At 46.1% G+C, this 27,243-nt stretch overlaps 1 protein-coding gene across 3 annotated transcripts in view; it reads left to right on the top strand.

The window, feature by feature from the left end:
* PLD2 (phospholipase D2) overlaps positions 1-12,270 on the top strand; it is a 444,278-nt gene extending 432,008 nt beyond the window's left edge. For all 3 annotated transcript variants that reach the window (XM_029581771.1, XM_029581768.1, XM_029581769.1), the window contains one exon: positions 9,047-12,270. In XM_029581771.1, coding sequence (XP_029437631.1) covers positions 9,047-9,271 — 225 coding nt within the window. In that variant the 3' untranslated portion in view covers positions 9,272-12,270. The remainder of the gene's footprint in view (positions 1-9,046) is intronic.
* The last annotated feature ends 14,973 nt before the right edge of the window (positions 12,271-27,243 follow it).

The raw sequence follows: 27,243 nt of genomic DNA, 5'->3' as shown, positions 1-27,243 counted from the left end.
TCCATCGCAACTATATCTTTTTTGAGATGTGGCGGCCAGAATTGTACACAGTATTCAAGGTGTGGTCTCACCATGGAGCAATATAGAGGCATTATGACATTTTCCGTTTTATTAACCATTCCCTTCCTAAGAATTCCTAACATTCTGTTTGCTCTTTTGACTGCTGCAGCACACTGAGCCGACGATTTTAAAGTATTATCCACTATGATGCCTAGATCTTTTTCCTGGGTGGTAGCTCCTAATATAGAACCTAAGATCGTGTAATTACAGCAAGGGTAACTACAGCAAGGGTTATTTTTCCCTATATGCAACACCTTGCACTTGTCCACATTAAAGTTCATCTGCCATTTGGATGCCCAATCTTCCAGTCTTGCAAGGTCCTCCTGTAATGTATCACAGTCTGCTTGTGATTGAATAATTTTGTATCATCCGCAAATTTGATAACCTCACTCGTCGTATTCCTTTCCAGATCATTTATATTGAAAAGAACCGGTCCAAGTACAGATCCCTGAGGCACTCCACTGTTTACCCTTTTCCACTGAGAAAATTGACCATTTAATCCTACTCTCTGTTTCCTGTATTTTAACCAGTTTGTAATCTACGAAAGGACATCGCCTCCTATCCCATGACTTTTTAGTTTTCGTAGAAGCCTCTCATGAGGGACTTTGTCAAACGCCTTCTGAAAATCCAAATACACTATATCTACCGGTTCACCTTTATCCACATGTTTATTAACCCCTTCAAAAAAATGAAGCAGATTTGTTAGGCAAGATTTCCCTTGGGTAAATCCATGTTGACTGTGTTCCATTAAATCATGTCTTTCTATATGCTCTACGATTTTGATTTTGAGAATAGTTTCCACTATTTTTCCTGGCACTGAAGTTAGGCTCACTGGTCTATAGTTACCCGGATCGCCCCTGGAGCCTTTTTTAAATATTGGGGTTACATTGTCCACCCTCCATTCTTCAGGTACAATGAATGATTTTAATGATAGGTTACAAATTTTAACTAATAGATCAGAAATTTCATTTTTGAGTTCCTTCAGTACGCTAGGATGCATACCATCCGGTCCAGGTGATTTGCTACTCTTTAGTTTGTCAATCTGGCCTACTACATCTTCCAGGTTCACAGTGATTTCGTTCAGTTCGTCTGACTCATCACCTCTGAAAACCTTCTCCGGAACTGGTATCTCCCCAACATCCTGTCATATATGATTCAATGTAAAATAATTGGTTGTAAGTTTCCGACTCATACTGTGGATCGCATATTGTGTAATGCCATAATGTGTGTTTTTCTCTCTTTCTATTTAAGCTGTTTTAGATGAAAAACCCCAATAAAAATAATAATAAAAAAAGAAAAAAGCTGAACTTTCTGCAGCTGAGAGGAACTCATTGGAAGGGCTGATCGGCTGTACGGCAGTTTCCAGGCGATTCTGGTCAGTGGGGACGATGAGTTGGGGATTTCCTTTCCTCCTGATTCTTTTTTCCTCCCCCCTCCTGCAGCTGCCGGTGACTGTCCCAAACTTCCTGCACCAGACATGCTGTGCACGAGCCAGTGCTTGCGCTGCAGAGAACGGCTTTCGGGCCATGTCTCCTTGGGTTGCTGCGACCTGTGCCTCCCTGGCAGGGAGGACTCTTTGGGTGCCATTTTGGGTGCGATAGCACAGCAGGCAAGCACTGGGGAGGTTGCTTACTGCTCAGCAGCTCACCGCCGACCCGTTCCCCCTAAGCACGGAAATGGCGGCCATTTTGGGCGCATTTTGCACCATGGAGGAGAGAGCTGTGTGGGGTGGGGATCTTCCCCCAGCATTCTCTCCAGCCACTACCAGCCCTGTGGAGACCCAAGGGGGCTGTAGGGGAGCTTCATGAGGAGGACTCTTTTTCCCCGGAGGGGAATTCAGGGGGTCCTGCAGTTTTCTTGCCAAAATGTATTCTTTTGATGCACCAGGTCTATTTGGCCAGTAGTGCCCCTAGGAGAAGGAATCCCAAACCCCCTGGGGTCCGCGGGTCCATCGGCCACCGCAAAGTGCAGGCCCCCATGGTACCGGGGACCACACGGGATGCTTTTCCAGATGATTCGGACCTGGGGGAGGGGCCAGTGGACCCCACTCTGCCCCCTGATGCCCTGGACCTTGAGACCGGGCCTAAGGTGGTGCGATTATTTCAGAGTGACGAGTGGGCAACCCTCATTCCGCATGTCCTGGCAGAGCTCGGGATTGCGGAACCACCAGTGCAACCAGGCCCAGATAAGGTGGATACTGTTCTCGTGGGCTTGCGTGGACCCTCTAGGACCTTTCCTCTGCATGCCATGCTCCAACAGATGATGCTTCGGGAGTGGGATATTCCAGAGACAGGCCTCAAGGTCAGCAGAGCGATGGACAAACTATATCCCCTGCCGGAGGATATCTTGGACCTCCTGAGGCTCCCAAAGGTGGATGCATCCGTTACGATGGTCACCAAGTGCACGACTATTCCTGTAGCATGAGCAGTGGCTTTGAAGGATCTCCAGGATCGTAAACTGGAGGGTTATCTCAAGAGGATATTTGACGTCTCTGCCCTGGGCATTCATGCTGCAGTTTGTAGCAGTTACATGCTCCGAGCAGGCTTCCGCTGGGTGCAGCAATTGCAAAGTGCCAAGGATCTTGATCCCTCGGAGGCGAAGCAGGCCGAACGTTTGGAAGCTGTAGTGGCGTATTGTGCAGATGCCCTCTATGATCTGCTTTGCACTTCCTTGCGTATTATGGTCTCTACAGTGTCTGCACGCAGGCTGCTGTGGCTCCGGAATTGGTAGGCGGATATTTCCTCCAAAGCTCAGCTGGGGGCACTCCCCTTCAAAGGCAAACTCCTTTTCAGGGAGGACCTCGAGCAGCTGATCAAGAATTTGGGGGAGAACAAGGTCCATAAGCTCCCGTAAGATAGGCCTAGAGGACAGAGGCACTTTTCTTCCGCCCGCTCCCACTTTCGTGGCCAAAGGGGGTTTTGTCAGAGCAGGTCCCCCACCTCGGACCAGAGGCAAGCCTCGGGGAGGTTTCAGCCTTGGTCGCAGTCATATCGTGGACGCCGGATGGCCTGGGATGGTGCGGGACAAGGGCCCAGCGGGGCAAAGTCAGCACAATGAGTTGCAGCCGACCCACTCCGCGGACCTCATCATAGGGGCCCACCTTTCTCTTTTTCTCCAGGAGTGGATCAAGGTTACATCAGACCAGTGGGTTCTCAGTGTAATAGAACACGGCTACGCATTAGAATTTGCTCATCCGCTAAGGGACCTGTTTCTGGTGTCCCCTTGTGGGACTTCAGAAAAAGAATTCGTAGTTCGCCTAGACCCTCTGTCGACTCCATTCCCTGGGGGCCATCATTCCTGTCCCCCAGTCAAAGCACAGGAAGGGGCATTACTCCCTTTACTTTGTCATCCCAAAGAAGGAAGGGTCCTTCCGCCCCATCTTGAATTTGAGGGTCCTTCCGCCCCATCTTGAATTTGAAGAAGGTGAATGTGACTCTCAAGGTGCCCCGCTTCTGAATGGAGATGCTCCGTTCTGTCATTGCAGTGGTCTGAAAGGGCGAATATCTGGTATCCTTGGACCTGACGGAAGTCTATCTCCATATTGGGATCTGACAGGACCATCAGAGGCTCCTCAGGTTCATGATCGTGGGGCAATATTACCAGTTCTGTGCTCTACCTTTCGGCCTTGCCACAACACCTTGAACCTTCATCAAGATTATGGTGGTGGTAGTAGCAGCGGCCCTCAGGAAGAAGCGGATTCTGGTGCATCCCTACCTGGATGATTGACTTATCCAAGCGAAGTCAGAAGTTCTATACTCCCAGGCAGTGGATGTAGTTTTATGTTGCCTGAGATCCCTGGGCTGGGTGGTCAACCTCGCCAAGAGCCATTTAGTCTCTTCCCAAGTCCTGGAATTTTTGGGAGTGCGCTTCAATACCCGAGTGGGGAAGGCTTTTCTCTCCAGAGACAGGATTCGCAAGCTGCAGGGCCAAGTCCGGAATTTGCTGCGGGCCTTGGTGCCCAGAGTCTGGGATTATTTGCAGGTTCTTGGTTCCATGGCATCTATCTTGGAGCTAGTCCCATGGGCCTTTGCGCATATGAGACCTCTGCAAGCTGCATTGCTGGCCCGCTGGAATCCGCTGTCGGAACAATTACATCTTCCGCTACCGCTTACAGCCACCACCAGGTCCAGTCTGTCGTGGTGGCTTGCCCATGGCCATCTGGAGCGCGGGGTGAATCTGGAGATCCCCCAGTGGATGGTGGTGACAATCGATGCCAGCCTGTCTGGCTGGGGGGCAGTATGTCAGTCCCGAGCGGTTCATGGCCAGCGGTCACTGGTGGAGGCAACTTGGTCGATCAATCACCTAGAGACAAGGGCTGTTTGGGTGCTGGAGAGCTTCCTCCCTCTACTGCGCAATCAGGCGGTCAGGTTATTGTCAGACAATGTGACGACCGTGGCCTATATCAACAGACAAGGAGGAACCAAGAGTCGTCCTGTAGCTCTCAAAGTGGTGATGCTATTGTCCTGGGCAGGACAGAATTTGGAGATGTTGGCAGCTTCTCACATAGCGGGATCGACCAACGTACAAGCAGACTTCCTCAGCCAACAGCAGCTAGACCCAGGAGACCTGGAGCTGTCTGAAACAGCCATGCGTCTGATCTGTCGCAGATGGGGCGAACCTCATGTGGACCTGATGGTGACCCACGTAAATGCCAAAGCTCTGCGCTTCTTCAGTCGCAGAAAGGATTACGGTGCAGAGGGAGTCGACGCCCTGGTGGTCCCTTGGCCACTTGACGTTCTCCTCTACGTGTTTCTTCCTTGGCCACTAGTGGGCAAGATAATCCGGAGGATAGAGCTTCACCCGGGACCAGTGATTCTTGTGGCTCCCGAGTGGCCTCGAAGGCCTTGGTTTGCAGACCCGTGAATCTGGCTTTGGACGGGCCCCTGCGACTGGGCCATCTTCCCAATCTCCTGTGCCAGGGCCCTATATTTTCCGATCAGGCGGATCGCTTTTGTCTTGCGGTTTGGCTTTTGAGAGGAGACAGTTAAGGAAGAAGGTGGAATCTAGAGTCTCTACCGTTTGGAATAGGGGTACGTAGATTCACCTGGTTGCATGCCTCTGATCTCTATCCAGAAGTGCAGGAATGACTGGCTGAAGTACTGTGTATTGGAGAGAATATCTTTGGAGACAGTGTTAAGGATGTGGTAGAACAGATGCATACAGATGCATGATCACTGTGTGATGCTCCAGCAGCTCTCCACTCTATCTCTGGATCCACCTTTCTCTTTTAGGAGGTATCCAGGCAGAGGAAGCACTTCTGCTTGAGTAGGCATTATCCTCCGCTCCCTTGGTTCTGTGCTTAGCAGGCCCCTTGCAACTGTCCCAGGCAGCAGAAGGCATCTAAACCCCAGATGTCATTCCAGCAAACACCTGGGATGGGATTTTGATTGGACTGCAGAGAGCATAGCCAAGATCCCAGTATTCATGTTTAAAATCATGAGAGGTCTAGAATGGGTAGATGTGAATCGGTTATTTACTCTTTCGGATAATAGAAAGACTAGGGGCCACTCCATAAGGTTAGCATGTGGCACATTTAAAACTAATCGGAGAAAGTTCTTTTTTACTCAACGCACAATTAAACTCTGGAATTTGTTGCCAGAGGATGTGGTTAGTGCAGTTAGTATAGCTGTGTTTAAAAAAAGAATTGGATAAGTTCTTGGAGGAAAAGTCCATTAACTGCTATTAAGTTCACCTAGAGAATAGCCACTGCCATTAGCAATGGTAACATGCTAATGACTTAGTTTTTGGGTACTTGCCAGGTTCTTATGGCCTGGATTGGCCACTTTTGGAAACAGGATGCTGGGCTTGATGGACCCTTGGTCTGACCCAGTATGGCATGTTCTTATGTTCTTATGTCCTTAAAGGCTACCCAGAGGCGGTTATATCTACTCTGCTGCGGGCTTGGAAATCATCAATGTCACAAGCATATTCTTGTGTCTGGGAGGTCTTCTAGTCGTGGTGTCAATCTCATGGGGTACATCCTTGACGAGCGTCGGTGACCCTCGTTCTTTCCTTTCTGCAGGATGTTCTCGACAAAGGGCTGTCTTACAATTCCCTGAAGGTTCAGGTTTTGGTTCTGAGATGTTTGAGGTTCTTCCCTGGTGACTCATCCGGATGTGGTGCGCTTTCTCAGAGAAGTCAAACACTTGCACCCACCGACTCGCAGTCTCTGCCCCTCATGGAATCTAAACTTGGTGCTCCGGGCATTGTGCGAAGCCCCCTTCGAGCCACTGAAGAAAGTCACTTTGAAAGATCTCACGCTGAAGGTGTTTTTTTTGGTGGCTATTTGCTCCGCCAGGAGAGTGTCGGAGCTTCAGGCCTTATCCTGCAGGGATCCTTTTCTTCGCATCTCTGATTACAGAGTTTCGCTACGCACAGTTCCATCTTTTTTATCTAAGGTGGTCTCAGCCTTTCATCTGAACTAGTCCGTGGAGCTTCCAGCCTTTTTGGATGCACAATTGAAGGATCCTCAGGCGAAGGAGCTGAGGCAGCTGAATGTTCGCAGGGCCTTGTTGCTGTATCTGGAGGCTACCAATGGTTTCAGATTGTCAGATCACCTGTTTGTGCTGTGGCATGGTCCGAAGAGAGGCCAGAAGGCGTCCAAACCTATTATCGCTCATTGGCTGAAGAAGGCTATTTCATTGGCATATATATGCTGTGGTCAACCAGTCCTGGATGGGCTGAAAGCTCACTCCACCAGGGTGCAGGCGGCCTCATGGGCAGAATGTCAGCTGGTCTCCCAGCAGAAGATCTGCAGGGCAGCTACTTGGAAGTCTCTGCACACCTTTTCCAGACACTACCGTTTGGATATCCAGGATTCAGATGCTGTCAATTTTGGTGCCAGTGTCATTCGAGCGGGGCTCTCGCGGTCCCGCCCTACTTAGGAAAGCTTGGGTACATCCCAGCTGTCTGGACTGATCCGGGTACGTACAGGGAAAGGAAAATTGGTTCTTACCTGCTAATTTTCGTTCCTGTAGTACCACGGATCAGTTCAGACGCCCACCCAATGAAGGGTTTAAGGGTGTGTGTAGAGAGCCCGCTCAAACTATAATATTCTTTATAGCCCTTTTTTCTGAAGATTGGCATGGGCTATTATATGGTTTCCAAAACGTTCACATTTTGAAGTTTGGTTCTTCATCCTCCGCTCGTTCAAGGGGTAGAGGGAGGTTAATTGAGTTACATGGATATTTATTTATTTTATTTATTTAGGTTTTTTATATACCGGCATTCGAGACAACAGTCAGATCATGCTGGTTCACATAAAACAGGAGTGCGAAATAAACTTAAACTTGAACTATGGTGCAGAAAAGGCAGTTACATGTAACAGGGAGAATAGAACTTGGCGAAGAAGGAAAAGAAAGGACAAGATTAGTTAAATATGGCTAACGAATGTTGTTAGAGGTAAATAACAATGATGTTGATGGTGATGTGTGTTGATTGTGAGGAGTTAAATCACATTGGTGAAGAATACTATTGTTCTGCTTGGGTACATGTAAATACTGAGGAGCAGCAGGTGGCACACCAGGTTATGAGAGGGCACTCTTGAAGTTTTTCTCTGTCTCCATTTGCTGGAAGGGAGGCAAAACCCAGCTGTCTGGACTGATCCGTGGCACTACAGGAACGAAAATTAGCAGATATTTTCCTTTGGCTGTGTCCCATCAAACCATGTCTATCTAAATGTTTTGTGATTTTATTCTTTATAACAGTTTCCACGATTTTTCCTGGCACTGAAGTCAGGCTCACCAGTCTATAGTTTCCTGGATCACCTCGGATCCCTTTTTAAATATAGAGGTTACATTGGCCATCTTCCAATCTTCAGGTACAATGGATGATTTTAATGATAGGTTACAAATTTTTATTAATAGCTCTGGAATTTCATTTTTTAGTTCTTTCAGAACCCTGGGGTGTATACCATTCGGTCCAGGAGATTTATTACTCTTCAGTTTGTCAATCAGGCCTACCACATCTTCCAGGTTCACCCATGAAAGCCTTCTCTGGAATGGATATCTCTCCAATATCCCCTTCAGTAAACCCTGAAGCAAAGAAATCATTTAATCTTTCTGTGATGGCCTTATCTTCAATAAGTGCTCCTTTAACCCCTTGATCATCCAACAGACCAACCGACTCCCTTGCAGGTTTTCTGCTTCGGATATATTTTAAAACATTTTTATTTTGAGTTTTTGCTTCTATGGCCAACTTTTCAAATTTTCTCTTAGCCTCTTTTATCAATGTCTTACATTTAACTTGCCAGTGCTTATCTTTCTCCTATTTTCTTTTGAAAGATTCTTCTTCCAATTTTTGAATGAAGATCTTTTGGCTAAAATAGCCTCTTTTACCTCACCTTTTAACCATGCCAGTAATCGTTTTGTCTTCCTTCCACCTTTCTTATGCATGAATTACATCTGGACTGTGCTTCTAGGATGGTATTTTTTAACCAATGTCCACGCCTGCCACTAATATCACTAATATCAGGGCTCTTTAACTTGGAAAGAAATGACTGAGAAGGGATATGATTGAAATTTAAAAAATCAGGAAGGGGGGGGGGGATTGATAAATAGGGAATGGTTATTTACCCTTTCAAACTACACTAGGATTAGGGGAATCTGCATGAAACTAGCAACTGATAGATTTAAAACAAATTGTAGGAAGTATTTTTTCACTCAGCGCAGTCATGGAATCCTTTGCTGGAGGACATCGTCAAGGCAACTAAAATAGTGGGGTTCAAAAGAGGATTGGACAAGTTCTGAAGGAAAAGTCCATAAATGGTATTAGCCAGGTAGCCTTGGGAATGCCGGTGCTTACTCATGAAAGTGAGATAACTATTGGGGATCTGGACTGGGCATGGCCACTGCCAGAGACAGATTGCTGGGCTCGATGGACCTTAGTCTGACCCAGCACGGCACTTCTTATGTTCTTAGTGCTGAGGACACAGAGCAGTGATGCTGCAGACCCAGGTTCTAATTTGTGTTCCCCTCTGCCCTTGCAGGTCTTCCGTTGTCTCCCCTCCAACTCCATGCAGACACATCGAGCCCTGCGGGAGTACAGTGCTGTGGAGAATCTTGCCACAGTGAGCCCAGAGCTGGCTCAGGAGCTGCTGGAGCGAATCCGGGGCCTACTGGTAGAGTTTCCACTGCATTTTCTATCTGAGGAGCACCTGCTACCACCTCTGCGCAGCAAGGAGGGTGTGATCCCCATGGAGGTGTGGACATAGGTGGAGCCATTTCTGCATTCTTCCGTTACTGTGGCTCTTGGCTGTGTTCCTTAAAGGTGGGAAGATGAGCTGATGACATGCCGCTGTGAGGGGACAGGGTGCTGAGGTCAGCAGAGCCCCTCGGTGGGGGGGAAGGGGAGGCAAAAGAGGAGAGCAGTAATGGGATAGGGTGGGATTTCAGATCCACAACTGATCTTATCTGGAAGAATTCAAGAATCTACATGAACAGAACTCATTCTAAAACATTGTGCCACAGTTTCTGCCTCTGCCTGTGATGTTTCTGAGGTAACTCCTTGTGCTTTCTCTTCAATAACTCCCAGCACTGTCACTGTGGTCTCCCCATTTGCTATCTGTGTGTTCTTTCACTGAGCTATGTCCACAGTCTCTCCCTGTGCTTTCTCAATAATCTCCATGCCCTACCACCTCTCCCTACACTATACCTGCTGTTTCTCCCTCTCCCTCTATGGTTACAGTAACCTAAAACTTCTCATCTTATGACACCAATGACTGGGAGTTATAGATCCAGATAAAGGAACATCTCTGTAATCAAAGGACCTCAAAACATACATCCTAGAGGAGAAAAGAGAGAGGGAATATGATAGAGACATTCAAATACCATAGAGGTATATGTAATGTACAAGAGACAAAACTTTTCAATGGAAAAGAAGTTCTAGAACAAAGAATGGTGCCTCCCAAGTCTGCCTCCATGCAGCCTTATGCTACAATGCAAAATATTTCCTCATAGAAATGGTGCTGGATGCATGGAATGGGCCTCCCAGGGGAAATGGTGGAGGCAACAGAATTCAAGAAAACCCAGGACGGGCACAGAGCTGCAAAGGAAAAGCCAGCGATCAGCTGGGGTGTAAGGCAATGACTTTTTCTGCAGCCATAGATGTGCTCACTATAGGACCCACATTGATCATACTGTCTGATGCTCTGCCCACTTGACTCCCTTTCCAGCCACTGCAACTTCTATGATTCCAGGCAGTTTGGCAAATACGAAAATATTGGCATTGCCTGGGAGCCATAGAAAATGCAGCAGTCGGGTAGGGAGTTAACTGGTGTGGAGGATCAGACAGTGCAGACAGAAGGAGAAAGGCTAGCAGAGGAAGCTCGGTTCCTGACATACTCCCCTGCTTTTGACTCAGCTTGCAGAAGGTTCATATATTGCTCTATTTATTTCTGCTTTCCATGAGAGGTGGGCATGAAGGTTCAAGAGGTAGGGAGGATGCCTTAGGGAGGAGGACCTGGAGGGTGGGTGAGTGTGTCAGTAGACAAACCGTCAAAGTGGCTACCAGCACAGCTCACAAGAAAATTTCCTTCTGTGGAAAGTATATGGAGGGGCTAAAAACATTAGTTTGTGTCTTTCTGCCCATGGATCCTATGCTGCTCTGAAGGAAGAGGCACACTCCATGCTTGAATTATAGTGGGTAATTCTTTTGAAAGCGGGCATGGGTAGGTGCCACAAACATCCTGTCTCGCTAATAAATGTTTTCTTTCAAATCCTTGTTACTTGCATTATGTTAGACTACATGTCTGGGACCAGACTTCTAGAGATGATATTGCTATAATCTGCCTAGCACATTTTTTGTTATAGACAGAATAGAAACATTTTTAAATAAAATAAATGTCATGGATCCCTCCCCTGCATGAGCTTTGTCTAAAAGTTGTAGCCTTTCAGGTGGGCTCCATAGAGAGGACCTGAGTTTGATTCCTGGATTGGGCCTTGCACTATCTGGAACAGCTGGGGCCATGGATGCTGCAGAAGTAGCACCTTGGAGGTGGGGGTTGGAGGGAATCGGTTGTCATGTAACAGTGAGACCCCAGTGTCTGGATTTAGGGTCCATGAGTGAAGGGAAAACCAGAGATCAGTTGGGGTCTCTGGCACTGCACTAGGAGTCATATTGAGCACAGACTAGATGGGCCTTGTGGTCATTTTCTCTGTTTCTATGAATTGGGAGGGGATATACAATCTCTGGGTGGATTTGGGTGTGGGTTAATGGCGCATGATCCCAGTTTCAGTTCCAATTGAACTGGAAGCCCAAAAAAGCAGGAGGGAACTACCAGAACAAAAACTAAAATGTCACAGTCTTCCTGTCGCAGGTTTTCTAGTTAGACTTGTCTAACAGCGGCAACTTCTTCAATCATAGACCTCCAAATGTCAGAGGGGTAGTAATGGAATCAGTAAATCAAGAGTGATGGATATCAAGGATAAAGCTCTCCTCCCCCTCCCCAAGATTGCTTAGACTTTATCCCAGACCCTTTGCAAGTGCTCAAAAATTATAAACTGGACTGAATTTACTTGCTGGCACTTTTCAAGGGCAATACCACCATCTTGTGGCCATTTTGTGAATTGCATTACAGCATTTCCTGTGTGTAGAGGAGAGTTGAAGCCTTATTTAAAACTTTAAGTTCATGTTTCAAGGGACTAGTGATTGCAAGCCAGCTTTTTTACAGTTCAAAAAGAACAGCTTTCTGCCCCAGATGAGCTACCCTGATATTTTTGTGTTTTACTCCTTTATGGTTTACAAGAAAATGCACAGTTGGAGACGGTATTCTGTTAGTCTGGTTCATGGGAGCATCAGTGGCTTTAGAAGTTAGGCACAACTGTGGCAGCCTTCTAGTAAAGATCTTTGCCCCTCCCCACCCATTCAGGGTGCTGTAATAGTCTCTTATGGTGTGTCAGGAGAGGGGAAGACAGAGAAGCCACTCCACAGTCAGACACAGGGCAGAACTGCTAGAAAGATTATTATTTTCAACTAGATATGAAACTGTTACTAAGACTGAGATGCAGACTGATCTCAAGGAACATGTTTAATGGTCCCAGTGGTGCATCTGGAAATCATTAACACTAAGATGCTGCACTTTAAGCAATATATTGTTTACTTTCTATGCACTAAAATGTTAATCACATCTGACGCATGCCCAGAGTAGCATGTTTTCCATGTAATAGTGATATATGTAACCTTCTTTTGCAATAAACTTATTAACACATTCCACATGCGCTTATGTCATTCTTGAATTCCTGTTTGTACCCAGATCAGTCCAGACTCCTGGGTTTTGCCTCCCAGCCAGAAGATGGAGACAGAGAAAGTTTCACTGACACTGTATATAACCTAGTGTACTACCTGCAGTCCCTCTGTATGCCTCTGTCTCCAGCAGATAGTAGATGGTGTTAAACCTGCAGTCTGGAGAGAAAAATAAACAGTAAATTAGAAGACGACAATTTCTGGATCCTCCCAGGGAGTTGTGAAGTCCTGGTGGGGCCACCTCCCCTGGTTTGAAGCAGACGAGCAGGGAGTTGGTGACCTGTCTGATAGCTCAGTCCGGAAGTCCGTGGGGTGGCCATCTGGTGGTCCAGTTCCCTCATCCCCCATGAGACCGGTGGAACCTGCTGGCAGTTCTGCACTGCAAGCCCAGTGGAGCAGGGAAGTATCCCTTTTCATATGGTTTGTCCTGAGCTGGGTTGCTAAAGTTTGGCAAACGGAGTGGAGACTGATAAAGCCAGTGGTCTGGCTCTCTTCTGATCTGCCATGCGGCCTGTGCTCCGGGAACTGGAAGGTTTGCACCAAAGGAACGTATTGGCTTCTATGTATCTTTACTTGTTCTCAGAGAGTAAAAAAAAAAAAAAGAGAGAGAGAGAACAACGAGCTAGTTAGAGGAATCCGGGTTCTGGCGGGGCTGGGGGGTGGGGGGTGAGCTACTTAGCAGCTCGGGGAATCCTGCAATGGAGTTTTTCAGCAGCTTCTTTGCCTGCAGAGTAGACTGGGTATTGGCTCCGTGGTGCCAGCGGACTGTTCCCTTGCTTACCGTTGAGATGCTGGTGGTGACACGGATGTGAGGAGGATTAGCATATGCGTGCAGCAAAAGCAGCATGGCATTCAGGGTCCCGCGTTGAGCATTGTCGCACTGGTAGGAGAAGCATTGGGGATGTCTGCTGCTGGCCAATGGGGCAGGTACTTGTTAGGTGCCCAGACAGGGCCGCAGGGACCACGCCGAGAGAGAGAATTGAAAAACTTCAAAACTGTAAGGATCACGCAGAGAAAGATAATTAAAGAGCAACAACGGCTAGCAGGGCCTCCCCTGCAATTTGAGAACAGTGGCCATCTTAGATGCAGTTTCCACATTGCTGGAGGATGTGGGGGGAGGGCCCAGCTTCGCTATGTCCATTCAGCCCCACAGGTGGATTCCAGGAAAAAATGAGTCACCGGAAAGGGGCTCTGATCTTGGAAAGATGTTTTTCTGCAGAGTTTGCTAGTATTGCACAATGCCTTCTCTGGCATGAGGGATGCTGCTGGTAGGCAGACCTGATCTCACAGTTCTCAGAGGTGGGATAAATCCAGGATTTTCCCTAAATGGTAGGGCCATTGTAAGGATCTGATAGTTCAGAGGCTAATGGGAGAAAAATGGGGATGCCTTAGGGAGACCTAGCTCTTCTGGAAGGTAGACCTCCTTCCATTAATCCCCCAGTAAGCTGGATTTAGGGCAGTTGATTCACACGGAGAGTGCCCATGGCTAGAACATGTCCTTTCCACCAGCCAGTTGAAAGGGTCATTTGAGGAGAAAAGATTGGCGGAGCCATGGCTAAGCTTTATCTGCGACCAAGGATGCTGTAGAGCTGCTCAGCCTTCCTAAGGAGGATGCATCAGTTTCAGTGGTGACTATAAAGACCACCATTCCAGTGGAAGAGTCAATAGCACTGAAGAATACCCGGGAAACGTTGTGGGAATCCATCTTCTGAAGATGTTCAAGGTCCCAGCTGCGTCCGAGCTGCAGTTCAAGGTCCCAGCTGCATCCGAGCTGCAGTTGGCAGTGGATTCATGCTGGGCATCTGTTTGTGCTCCAGGGTTCACAGACAGCACTGTCCATGGATGCACAACATTTGGAAGGAGTGCAGGCCAGAATAGATAGTTTGGATGTTCAGCTACATATGTTGACAAGGACATGAGGTTTGCTGTTTTGAACAGAAGTCTTTTTGACTCCAAATTGCAATTTGGCAGTCTTCCCTTCATGAACAGGCCTTGGTTTGGTGAGAGTGAGGGGGAAACACTTGGGTGGGTCCAAGAATATCGATTAGAACTTCCATATCGGCCAAACAGAGGATCTTCCTCTCAGAGGCAAGCATCTGCTGTGCTTTCAGGATTCCTGTGGCAACCTGGAGTAAAGGCTCTCAAGGCAGCATAGAAACATAGAAATGACGGCAGAAGAAGACCAAACGGTCCATCCAGTCTGCCCAGCAAGCTTCGCATTTTTTTTTCTCTTGGCTCTTAGTAATCTTTTGGTTCTATTTCCCTTCCACCCCCACCATTAATGAGAGAGCAGTGTTGGAACTGCACCTAAGTGAAATATGTAGCCCAATTAAGTTAGGGGTAGCAACCGCCGCAATAAGCAAGCCACACCCACCTGCCCACCCAGACTAAATAATTCAGTCCTTGTTGGTTGTTGTCTGTATATAGATCCACCTTTCTTCATTCCCCTTGCCGTTGAAGCAGAGAGTTATGCTAGATATGCATTGAAAGTGAAGTATCAGACTTTCACCCCTGCCATTGAAGCAGAGAGCTATGCTGGATATGCATGAAGTATCAGTCTTTCTCCCCTGCTATTGAAGCAGAGAGCTATGCTGGATATGCATTGAAAGTGAAGTATCAGGCTTATTTGGTTTGGGGTAGTAGCCGCCGTAACAAGCAAGCTACTCCCCGCTTTTTTGGGAATGCAAATCCTTATTTCCACATTTCTTCTTGCCATTGAAGCTTAGAGCAATGTTGGAGTCACATTAACTGTGTGTATGTTTATTGAATAAGGTTATTATCTCCAGGTAGTAGCCATCATTCCCGCGAGCCACTCACTCTTCATTCACGTCCTCTAGACTTTATGGATCCACAGTGTTTATCCCACGCCCCTTTGAAGTCCTTCACAGTTCTCGTCTTCACTTCCTCCGGAAGGGCATTCCAGGCATCCACTACCCTCTCCGTGAAGCATGTCATAGAATTTTCTTAGGAGGTCCATGTGCTAGATGGACATGGGCAGCGCACGGAGAGCACATGTAGCACGGAGAGCTACATGTGCTCTCCGTGTGCTGTCCCTTCAAACTAGAGGTGATTCACTAAACTACCAGGAAGAGCGGGACAGGGGAAGGTATTACATCTAATTCGAGGCAAGATAGAAGACTTTCTATGTCTGAGGAGGTGCAGATGGCTCTGTGAATGCCACATTTCCAGATAGAATCTCTCTGCTTGGTGGTTAAAGCTGCTCGCAAAGGAGAGAGTTTCTGGCTATTCTGGTTCTCAGAGAAGCATATATAGTTATTCTCTTTAGGAAGGTGTGTCAGGGATTCCTTTGCTTCATGTAGCTATGAGAGTGTGTTCAGTTTCTCACACTTCTATATGAGTTAGGCCAGTACTGCAGACCTTCACCAAGATGATGGGGGGGGGGGGGGGGGGGTCATGGCCGCAGCACGATTAAAGAAAGGCCTTTTAGTGCATCCTTATATGGATGCTTGGCTAATTTAGGTGATGTCAAAGGTACTAGGTCAGCAGGCTGTTCCTCTTGTCATGCAGGAGTTATGGACCCTGGGTTGTGGGGAAAATCTGGCATGAGCAACTAGGGTCTGGTCCAGTCGCTAGTGTGCCTAGCAGCCCATTTCGGTACCAGGCTAGCAAAAGTGTTTCTCAGAAATCAGAGGACTGCTGTCAGCAGTTGGCTCAGAGAGTACTGATACAGTTGATGTTTCTGGGCTGGGTGGTGCATCGAGCAAAGAGCCATCTTGTTTCGTCTCAACCACTGGAATTTCTGGGAGCTCAGATCAACACATTGGAGGGGAGAGTGTTTCTCATGGATGTGAGGTTGCTGAAGTGGCAAGCAGAAGTTTGCCACTTGTTAAATTTTTGATACCCAAGGTCTGGGACAATTTACAGGAACTTGGTTCAATGGCATCGACATTGGAGCTAGTGCATTGGACATTCTCACATATGCTGCCTCTTCAGAGGGCTCTTCTCTCCCACTGGAATCCGTTAATAGAGGAGTTTCATATCTCCCTTCCTCTCAAGGGGGAAGGCAATGACAGTCTTTCGTGGAGGCTTATTCAGGCCAATTTGGAGCGTGGTGTAGAACTGGAGGTTCCGGATTGTATGATATTCACCATAGATGCCAGTTTTCCAGTTTGGGAGCAGTATGTCAGAATCAGTTGGCCAGGGCCATTGGTCAATATATAGAAACATAGAAGTGATGGCAGAAGAAGACCAAACGGCCCATCCAGTCTGCCCAGCAAGCTTTCACACCTATTTGTTTTCATACTTATCGGTTACTCTTGGCCCATATAAGTAACTTTTTGGTTCCAATTCCCTTCCACCCCCACCATCGATGCAGACAGCAGTGCTGGAGCTGCATCTAAGTGAAGTATCTAGCTAATTGGTTTGGGGTAGTAACCGCCGTAATAAGCAAGCTACTCCCATGCTTGTTTACCCTGCCTGTGCAATTCAGCCCTTGTTGGTTGTCTGAATATAAATCCTCTTTATTTCATTCTCCCCTGCCGTTGAAGCAGTGAGCTGTGCTGGATATGTATTCCAAGTGAAGTATCAGGCTTAATTGATTCGGGGTAATAACCGCCGTAACAAGCAAGCTACACCCATGCTTATTTTATTACCCAGACTATGTAATTCATTCCTTGTTGGTTGTTATCTGAATATAAATCATCTTTTCTTCATTCTCCCTACCGTTGAAGCAGAGAGCTATGCTGGATATGCATTGAAAGTGAAGTATCAGGCTTATTTGGTTTGAGGTAGTAACCGCCGTAACAAGCAAGCTACTCCCCTGCTTTTTTGTGGATGAAAATCCTTTTTTCCATATTTCCTCTTGCCGATGAAGTATAGAGCAATGTTGGAGTCGCATTAACTGTGTATATGTTTATTGAATGATATTAATCTCCAGGTAGTAGCCGTCATTCCCGCAAGCAAGCCACCCCCGAGGCTTCGTTGTCTACCAGTCAGTTAGAGACAAGAGCAGTGCATGATGCTTTACTTGCCTTTCTGCCTTGGTTACACGGCCATCCTGTATGGTTCCTATCAGAAAGTGCAAGGACTGTGGCCTATCTCAATGGGCAGGGAGTAAACAAGAGTTGGGCAGAGGCTCAAGAGGAGTTGATTCTTTGGATGGAACAGCACTTGGAGAAGATAGCGGTGTCTCACATCGCTGGGGTGGACAATGTTCAGGCGACTTTTCACAGTCAAAGAGAATTAGACCCCAGAGAGTGGATGCTGTCACAGGCGGTGATGCATCTCATCCTGAGAACATGGAGATATCCTCATATGGACTTGATGGTGACTAGGCAAAATGCCAAGACCAGGCAGAATGCCAAGGTGTCTCACTTTTACAGTCGTCGGAGAGGACATGGGGCCGAAGGTATCGATGCTCTAGTTCTGCCATGGCCTCGAGACATTCTTCTATATATAGAAATATCTAGGCAGGTCCAACCATTTCTCCTTTGAGTCCCATTCCATCTCTATCTCCCAACAACATCTGGAGTCACAATTGACCCCTCTCTTTCCATGCGCAACAATATAAGAACTGTTATCAACTCCTCCTACTACAAACTATGCCTGCTCTGTTACCTTAAGCCCCTTCTTGAACACTGACTTCAGGTCAGACCTTCAGTCTTTACTTTTCTCTGGGATACACTACTGTAACTCCCTCCTGACAGGCCTATCTTCCTACGCAACCCGCCCATTACAGATCATACAAAACTCAGCAGCAAGACTCCTTACTAGCATTCCCATGCCTGATCACATCTCTCCTGTACTCAAAGCTCTTCACTGGCTCCCTAACTCCTACCGAGTACAATACAAGCTTGCCATGATCCTACACTCCTCAGTTCACAATCTACACTCCCCATGGTTCTCCTCAACAATAGAAATCCACTCCTTTTCCCATCCACTCAGATTGTCCAACCTAATGCTACTAGATTCCCCTCCTCTAAAGCTCACCCACCTTGAGGAAACCAGAGAATGAGCATTTTTCTCTGCAGGACCACTCCTATGGAACAGCCTTCCTATGGAAGTAAGATGTCTCTGAAAAAGAACCTTCTTTAAAAAAGCCCTAAAAACGTTCCTAAACTGAAATGATAATGGAATATGCCCAACATGTCCCTTCTCAGATGGCTCAACATAGCAGACTACTGCCCCACTTCTGGCTCCTATCTCAAAAATAGATTCCCTTGGTGCCTATTTTTGTTTTTCCCCCTTCCTGATTAACTATGTTGTTCCCCTCTTTTAGTAGGAATGATGAATTGTTGTTCTCTCCTTTCATTTGACTGTGTATGTTCATATTGTACTCCACTCTGAACATAGGAAAGGCAGGTAATAAATGCCTACATAAATAAATAAAATAAAATAAATGATTTAGTGGCTCCGGAGTGGCCACATCATACATGTTTCATGGCTTTGGACAACATGGCCCTAGATGGACCTCTGGGTTCACCCATCTGTTGAATCTTTTTCATCAGCAAAAATAAAAGATGGATTTCACAAATGCTACGACAACTTAAGCCCTTCTTAAACCCAGATGATTTCAGGACAGTACTATAATTGCTCATATTCACCAATATCGACTACTGTAACTCTCTCCTACTCGGCCTACCCCTTTCCATCATCCGTTCATTACAAATTCTTCAAAACTAGGCAGCAAGGATCCTAACTGGCACTAATAAATATGTATGTATTTATGTATTTAAGTATTTGTTTGTTTGTTTTTATATACCGGTGTTCGATTTACATATCACATCGGTTTACAAATAAGTTATTAAAGGTACAGTAGATGATTAGAGAAATGTCATCAGAAGTTAGAGTTGCAACATGGGTAAAAAGACAGTGTCAGAATGATAGCATAAATAATTGTAGTATAGCAGTGCCATAAGATGGCATAAATAGTGAAGGTATGGCAAACGGAATATATTGCATAAATAGTAGCTAATGTCAGAGTAGCCGGGTGGCGATAATTATCATTAGGTATATTTTGTTACAGGGAGGGTAATAGGGATGGGTAGCATAGATAAATAGCATAAATAATAAACATCACACCAATTCTGATATCACTACATTGGTTAGCAATAACATTCTGAATAAAATATAAGGTACTTACCATATTAAACAAAATTATATATGAAGAACAGACAGACTGGTTGAACACGGCAATTAATCTTCACGTACCCAACGAAACCTAAGCTCAGCTAATAAAGGTCTACTAACAATCCCCTCAGTTCGATTTGTACACCTTTCGCAAGTGCGAGAACTTGCAATATCACTCGCTAGTCCTAAACCATGGAATGCACTTCTCTCTGAACTAAGACTACAAACTAATCTTAAATCTTTCAAAAAGGACCTAAAGACCTGGCTCTTCTCAATAGCATATCAAGAGTCCCAATAAGTCACTCACCCTCCACTAAATATTTTCTAGATTCTTTTTACAATTTTAAAATTCTTTTATTCTTGCTTTTATATATATTTATTTTCTTTTAATGCTTAAATTTAACTTGTCTTTTTTATGAATAATATTGTTCCTTTTATGATAAGAATGTACTGAACTCTCTTTTAATAAGCAATTTTCTGTTACTATTTTAGCTTATACTGTATTGACATGCGTGAGTATTTATCTATGCTTTACTTGTTAATGTTGTGATGGCTACACTGAACGACGGTATACAAAATCAATAAATAAAATAAAAATCAGAGCTCAATATTTTTGGATCAGGTGGCTTACTTCTGTTTCGCACCTTGGCTTTTGAGATGAGACTGCTGCGGTGGAAGGGATATTCTGAGGCAGTTATCACCACTTTATTGCAGGCCAGGTGACCTTCCATGTCCTTAGCGTATGTGAAGATTTAGGGGGTCTTCAAGGTTTACTGTGCAGTGAATGGAGTACATCCTACTTTGGCCTCAGTGTCGCATATTTTGGTCTTTCTTCAGGAGGATTTGGCCAAAGGTCTGGCCTTTAACTCACTAAGAGTCCAGGTATTGGCCTTGGGCTGTCTCCGGGAAGATGCAGGGATATCCTCTGTCTGTGCATCAGATATTATATGATTTCTTCGGGGGCCTACGAATTTGCATCCTCCGGTGCGAAAAATCAGTCCATCTGATTCAGTTTCATTATCCTCTGGGGTACCGCAAGGTTCTTCACTATCCGTGACACTTTTTAATATTTATATGTTGCCTTTTTGCAAGCTGCTAGTTGGTTTAGGATTAACATATTACATATATGCAGATAATGTTCATACTTCCAATATCTGGCTGTCTTAACAATTCAATTAAATTATTGGATATATATCTCTCCTCTATTCAACAGTTATTAGTCCATATGAAACTTTCACTAAATCAACAAAAAACTGAAATATTGCAAATATGTAATAAACTCGATTACAGGAAGATGAAGGAATACAATAATAATAAGAACATAAGAACATGCCATACTGGGTAAGACCAAGGGTCCATCAAGCCTAGCATCCTGTTTCCAACAGTGGCCAACCAGACTATAAGTACCTGGCAAGTACTCAAAAACGAAGTCCCATGCTACTGATGCTAGTAATAGCAGTGGCTAATTTCTAAGTCAACTTGATTAATAGCAGGTAATGGACTTCTCCTCCAAGAACTTATCCAAACCTTTTTTAAATCCAGCTATATTAACTGCACTAACCACATCCCCTGGCAACAAATTCCAGAGTTTAATTGTGTGTTGAGTGCAAAAGAACTTTCTCCGATTAGTTTTAAATGTGTTACATGCTAACTTCATGCAGTGCCCCCTAGTCCTTCTATTATCTGAAAGAGTAAGTAACCAATTCACATTTACCCCTTCTAGACCTCTCATGATTTTAAACACCTCTATCATATCACCCTTCAGCCTAAGTGTTCCATAGTTGATGAAGCCAAGGATTTAGGGTTTACTCTTGATAGTGAACTTGGGGCCTTATTTTCCAGACGGATCGCACGCGATAAGGGACGTTTCACATGCAAAAAGTCCCTTATCGCATGCAATACCAAGATGGGGGCGGAGTCGACTCCGGAAGAGGAAGAGTTGGGGCGTCACTGGGGCCGACTCCGCGAAGACGCCGCGGACGATGAAAAGGTAAGGCCCTTAGTTCACGTCCAATAGCTACACCTTCTATGGTGGCACTATTGGGTGCGAAACCGGCAGCGATCGCACCGCGGCGGTGCGATCACTGCCGGCTAGTGCAGGACCGCCCTCCGTTTTGGCCCTCCGCCCCTCATTACCTAAAGTATTGCAGGCCTGCGATACTTTAGAAAATGAGGCCCTTAATTTGAAGCAATTTATTAATAACCTGATTAAAGACAGTTTTTTCAAACTCCAAATTCTAAAGAAATTAAAGCCAAAGCTGCATTTCAATGATTTTAGAACAGTGTTACAAATTTTGATTTTCTCGAAATTGGATTACTGTAATGCCCTCCTGTTGGGTCTTCTGTTAACTGCCATCAGACCCTTACAGCTTCTTCAAAATGCAGCCATGAAAGTTTTAATTGGCACCAAGAAGTATGATCACATCACTCCTGTTTTAAAAAATTTGCACTGGCTGCCTATTTTTTTATAGAATCCAATTCAAAGTTTTATTATTAATCCATAAATCCTTATTTAATGATAACGTGGAGTGGTTTAGCGCCGCACTTCACTTCCATACCCCACAATGTAATTTGTGATTATCAACAATGTATTATTTAATTAAGATATAATTTTTAATTGCAATTGTTATTTTATGAGGATATATATTTTAATTTCTATTGTTATTTATGTATTTTTAAATTTTGTGAATCGGTATGATTTTTTTTGGTATTTCGGTATATAGAAATAAATAAATCTTGAATTCTTATTCTGGTACTTACAGGAATGTGTGTGGAGCCATTTGAACTCCTAATGGGGACAACTTTGAAGACCTTTGTTGCGCTGGAGGTGGACCCTTGGCCTGGTGCAGGATTGGTACAGCCCTCTGATCGGACCCAGAGAGCTCCTGCCACCAGGAGGCAGAGCACACGAGGAGACAGAGGCTAGCTGGAGCTTCACCAATAGCAATCCGGGGTTTCCGCAGGTTGAGCCCTTGGGAACCTGGACTGCCTGGACTTAGGTGGGCATCAGAGGGTCTCCCGGAGAGGTAGCAGAGAGGTGTGCCCACCACGAGAAAGGGTGTGCGGCTGATGCAGAGAGGATGTACCAGACCCAAATTGGAAGCTCCATAGACCTCAGGGAGGTAACAGTTCAGGAAGGTTCTCTGAGCCATGCAGGCAGCATCTGCGGGTCAAGTCAGGTGAAGGCCATGGTTTCCAAGCAGGTTGGTCTGGTAGCCACAGCAGGCCAGAAGAGAGTGTTCGAGTGAAGCGCATGTATCAGTCCAGAATGCTCAGCCAAAGCAAAGATCAAATACCAAAGTCAGTCCGAGCATAGTCAAGGCAAGCGAGGGTCAGTTCCAGGCAGCAGACGAAGAGAATGGTCAGGCAGGCAGTGATCAATTCCAGACAGCAGACGAAGAGAATGGTCAGGCAGGCAGAGGTCAGTTCCAGGCAGCAGGCGAAGAGAATGGTCAGGCAGGCAGTGGTCAGTTCCAGGCAGCAGACGAAGAGAATAGTCAGGCAGGCAGTGGTCAGTTCCAGGCAGCAGACAAGAGAATGGTCAGGCAGGCAGAGGTCAGTACCAGAGATCAGTCCGAGGAGGTACTATCTGAAAAAGGATACGGGAACACACGGACACTCAGGAACAAGGGAACCCTGGACCGAGGAGACGCTGGAACAAGGAGACACTGGAACAAGGAGACACTTGGAACACAGGATAGGCAAGCATACTACACCACGGTGTCGACCCAATTGCCAAGGTGATGTCCTGGGGATAGGACCTCGCTATTTAAGGGGCCTTCAGGTGCTTGGCCCTTTAAATCAGAGTACGTCGGCCACGCGCGTGCCTAAGGGTGGGGCCGAGGCAGCCGAATATGCAGAGCCGCGACGGGAGCTCCTCTGCGAGGCCTGCAGCATGGAGGAAGCCGGAGAGGGCCGTGGTGAGCGACGGGGACGGTGGGAGCTGGCTGCAGCAGCATGACCGGAGGTAGTCAAGGGTAGTGCGAGGTGAGCAGGCCCGGTCACGGCACCCATGTGGCCTGGATGCTCAACAGTACCCCCTTTGTAGGCTTCCCCCTTACCGGTCTGGGTTTTTCTGGATGATCTCGGTGGAAGTCCAAGAGCAGGTTTTTCTCAAAAATATGGTGAGAGGGCTCCCAAGAGCTTTCTTCTGGACCTAAGCCCTCCCATGACAGGAGGTATTCCCAGTGGCCTCGACATCATCGAACGTCCAGAACATCTTTGACCTGTAAAGTGTTTTCAGGTTCCGCTGTATGTTGCATAGATGGAGGAGGCCTTTGGGAAGGCCAAGATAAGACCAATGGTTTAAATGGAACGTGTTGTGAATTCCTATCGAGGGTGGAAGCATTAGCTGGTAGGTGACTGCTCCTATGCGTCGAAGGACGGGCAATGGACCAATAAATTTGGGAGATGATTGGAGACGATTTCTTGTGGTAGACCATGTAAACAAAATACGTAGTTTAGGAAGAGTTGAGCTGGCTCTGGAGCTGATGGGAGTCCAGGTAAGGGGACAAAATGTGCAATTTTTGAGAAACAGTCAATGATGACCCAGATTACCATATTTCCTTTTGAAGGAGGCAGATCCACGATGAAATCTGTGGAGAGACTTGACCAGGGTTTGGTGGGCGCAGGAAGTGGTTGAAGAAGTCCCCATGTGCAGCCAGTCAGGGGTTTTTGCTGTGCGCAAACCAGACAGGAGTCCACGTATTCTCGGGAGTCTTTTGTCATACCAGGCCACCAAAAGTGCCTTTGGAGCATTTCGAGAGTCTGGGCTTGGCCGAGGTGACTGGCCAGCTTGGAATTGTGGGCCCAACAGAGTACGCATTCACGAAGACGGCAGGGGACCACCGTCTTCCCGGCTGGTACCATGGTGGTGACTGCTATTGATATGCAAGCTGGATCAATGATGTGTCTGGGATTCTTGGGTGTGTCCTCTGGCTCAACGGAGCGAGAGAATGATTCTGCACGGAAGTTTTTCGCCGCTGGGCGATAACGGAGCTCGAAGTTGAAGCGCTCAAAGAACAGGGCCCAGCGGGCTTGTCTTGGGTTAAGTAATTGGGCCTCTTTTAGGTGTTCCAGATTTTTATGGTCAGTAAATATTGTGAATTTGTGCTGTGCCCCTTCAAGCCAGGGACGCCATTTCTGAAGGGCAAGTTTCACTTCTAGGAGTTTGCAGGCTGCTATGATATAATTCTGTTCTGGGGAGGAGAATTTATGTGAATAAAAAGAACATGGAACTAGGGTTCCCTTGGTGGAATATTGACTCAATACCGCTTCTGCTCCAATGGTGGATGTGTCGACTTCGACTATGAAGTGGCAGTTAGGATCCGGGTGACGTAGACACGGGCCGGTATAGAAGGCCTCTTTCAAGGCGTGGAAGGGAACACTGAGAGGAGAGGATCACTTTGCTGGTGGCTGAAAGGAATCAGTGTTTTTGCTTGGGACATTGTCTTTCTTAAAACTATTGGGGCAAAGTTACTATTTGGGAATATTATTTAGTGTGTTTGTGCTTTTAATAGTCAGTAAGACAGTGAATAAACAAGTTAGACTGTATTTTTAAATAGTCAGTCAATAAAACAGCTAGTAAGCAGTAGGTAGTGTGTTTATTTTTAAAAGTCTGTAAGGCAGCTAGTAAGCAGAACTGAGTGTTTGTATTTAAAAAAAACAAAATAAAAGTAGCCAGAAGCTAGAAATAAGCTAGGAGTAGTATATAACTAAGTAAAAAGGTTGAAAAGTTAAGTCCAGTTACTCACCTTGGAAAGGTGTTGAGGTAGTGTGACTTGGTTTGAATAGTTACCAACATTTGTTAATCAAGAGAGCAGTGAGTCACTCTAGCTGACTAACTGAAGTTAGACTGTTTTTATTTCCCAACCCTCCCACCCCTCGCCCACCCACCCCTAGCTCATCCTTTAAGCAGGTGCCACTTTCATTAAAAAAAAAAAAATAAACAACAACAAAACTTTATTGAGAATTTGATCAGACCCCTGTAGGCCACTACCAGACATATAGTGAATTCACTAATACATTTAAAGGACGTTAATTAGACACATTACTTAACTAGGTACTGATTAAAATTGAGATGAAGGCAGCAGTCCAGCAGCAAGAGGGGGGCTTCCCAGTCATTTGCATTGAGTGTCAAATGTATGAATTTTTACCCACCGGTGAGAAGTTGTACATGTGCATGCGATGCAAAGAGCTCCTGGCTCTCAGAAAACGAGTCCGATCTCTGGAGGCTAGAGTGGCAGACCTGGAGGAGCTGAGGCAGACAGAGAGGTATATAGATGAGACCTTCAGGAACATAGTAGCCAAGTCCCAACTTCAGGCTGGCAGCCCTGGTGCTGCCTTGGAGGAAGAAGGTCTCATGATTGGAGAGCATCAACCTGGTGTAGCAGGAAAGGATCCTGTAGCAAGGACCTGCTCTCCAGGTGATGCACTATCCTTTCGTACCGAGGATATCTCCCCAAGGCCTACTGCCCAGGAGGGAAGGGTTAGATCGGCCGTCATAGTAGGTGATTCGATTATTAGGAATGTAGACAGCTGGGTGGCTGGGTGGCTGGTGGGCGTGAGGATCGCCTGGTAACATGCCTACCTGGTGCGAAGGTGGCGGACCTCACGCGTCACCTAGATAGGATTTTAGACAGTGCTGGGGAGGAGCCGGCTGTCATACATGTGGGCACCAATGACATAGGAAAATGTGGGAAGGAGGTTCTGGAAGCAAATTTAGACTCTTAGGTAGAAAACTTAAATCCAGAACCTCCAGGGTAGCATTCTCTGAAATGCTCCCTGTTCCATGCGCAGGTCACCAGAGGCAGGCAGAGCTCCGGAGTCTCAATGCATGGATGAGACGATGGTGCAAGGAAGAGGGATTCAGTTTTGTTAGGAACTGGGGAACCTTTTGGGGAAGGGGGAGTCTCTTCCGAAGGGATGGGCTCCACCTTAACCAGGGTGGAACCAGACTGCTGGCACTAACCTTAAAAAAGGTTTAAACTAGAACAAAGGGGAAAGCCAACAGTCGCTCAGCAGCACATGGTTCGGAGAGAGGTATCGTCAAAGGATACTAATGATGCATTAGAATTAGGGCATCCCGACAGTGAGGTTCCAATAATAAGAAAGGTAGTCCAAGTGCCTGTAACTAAAAACTCACCTGAGCTAAAAAATTCTAACTTATCCCTATCAATTAAAAAGCAGAATGAAAATACAAACAAAAAACAAACTTTGAAATGTTTGTATGCTAATGCCAGACGTCTAAGAAGTAAGATGGGAGAATTAGAATGTATAGCAGTGAATGATGACATAGACTTAATTGGCATCTCAGAGACATGGTGGAAGGAGGACAACCAATGGGAACAGTGCTATAACGGGGTACAAATTATATCGCAATGACAGAGAGGAGCACCCGAGAGGCGGTGTGGCGCTTTATGTCCGGGATGGCATAGAGTCCAACAGGATAAACATCCTACATGAGACTAATTGCACAATTGAATCTTTATGGGTAGAAATCCCTTGTGTGTCGGGAAAGACTATAGTGATAGGAGTATACTACCATCCACCTGGTCAAGATGGTGAGACTGACAGTGAAATGCTAAGAGAAATCCTCTTAACCACCCCCAAATTTACGTTATATTTAAGTGAATACCATCGCTCAGATAATACTGCCAGTCTCTCAATACCTCCTTAGCTCTACATAATTTGATTGTAACTGTACATATTGTCAATTGTATATAGTTTCCTCTATTTTGTTTCTTACTTCTTCTCAGTTCTGCCTTTCCCATCCCCCTATCCCCTCCCTCTCCCACCCCTCCGTATCCTCCTTCCCCACTCTCCTCCCCTGTTTTATTGCTCTATTGTTTTATT

Source organism: Rhinatrema bivittatum, chromosome 16, assembly GCF_901001135.1.
Source record: "Rhinatrema bivittatum chromosome 16, aRhiBiv1.1, whole genome shotgun sequence".
Classification (NCBI taxonomy): domain Eukaryota; kingdom Metazoa; phylum Chordata; class Amphibia; order Gymnophiona; family Rhinatrematidae; genus Rhinatrema; species Rhinatrema bivittatum.
Note: the sequence above shows the minus strand (reverse complement) of the source record. Positions and strands in the feature narration are given on the sequence as shown.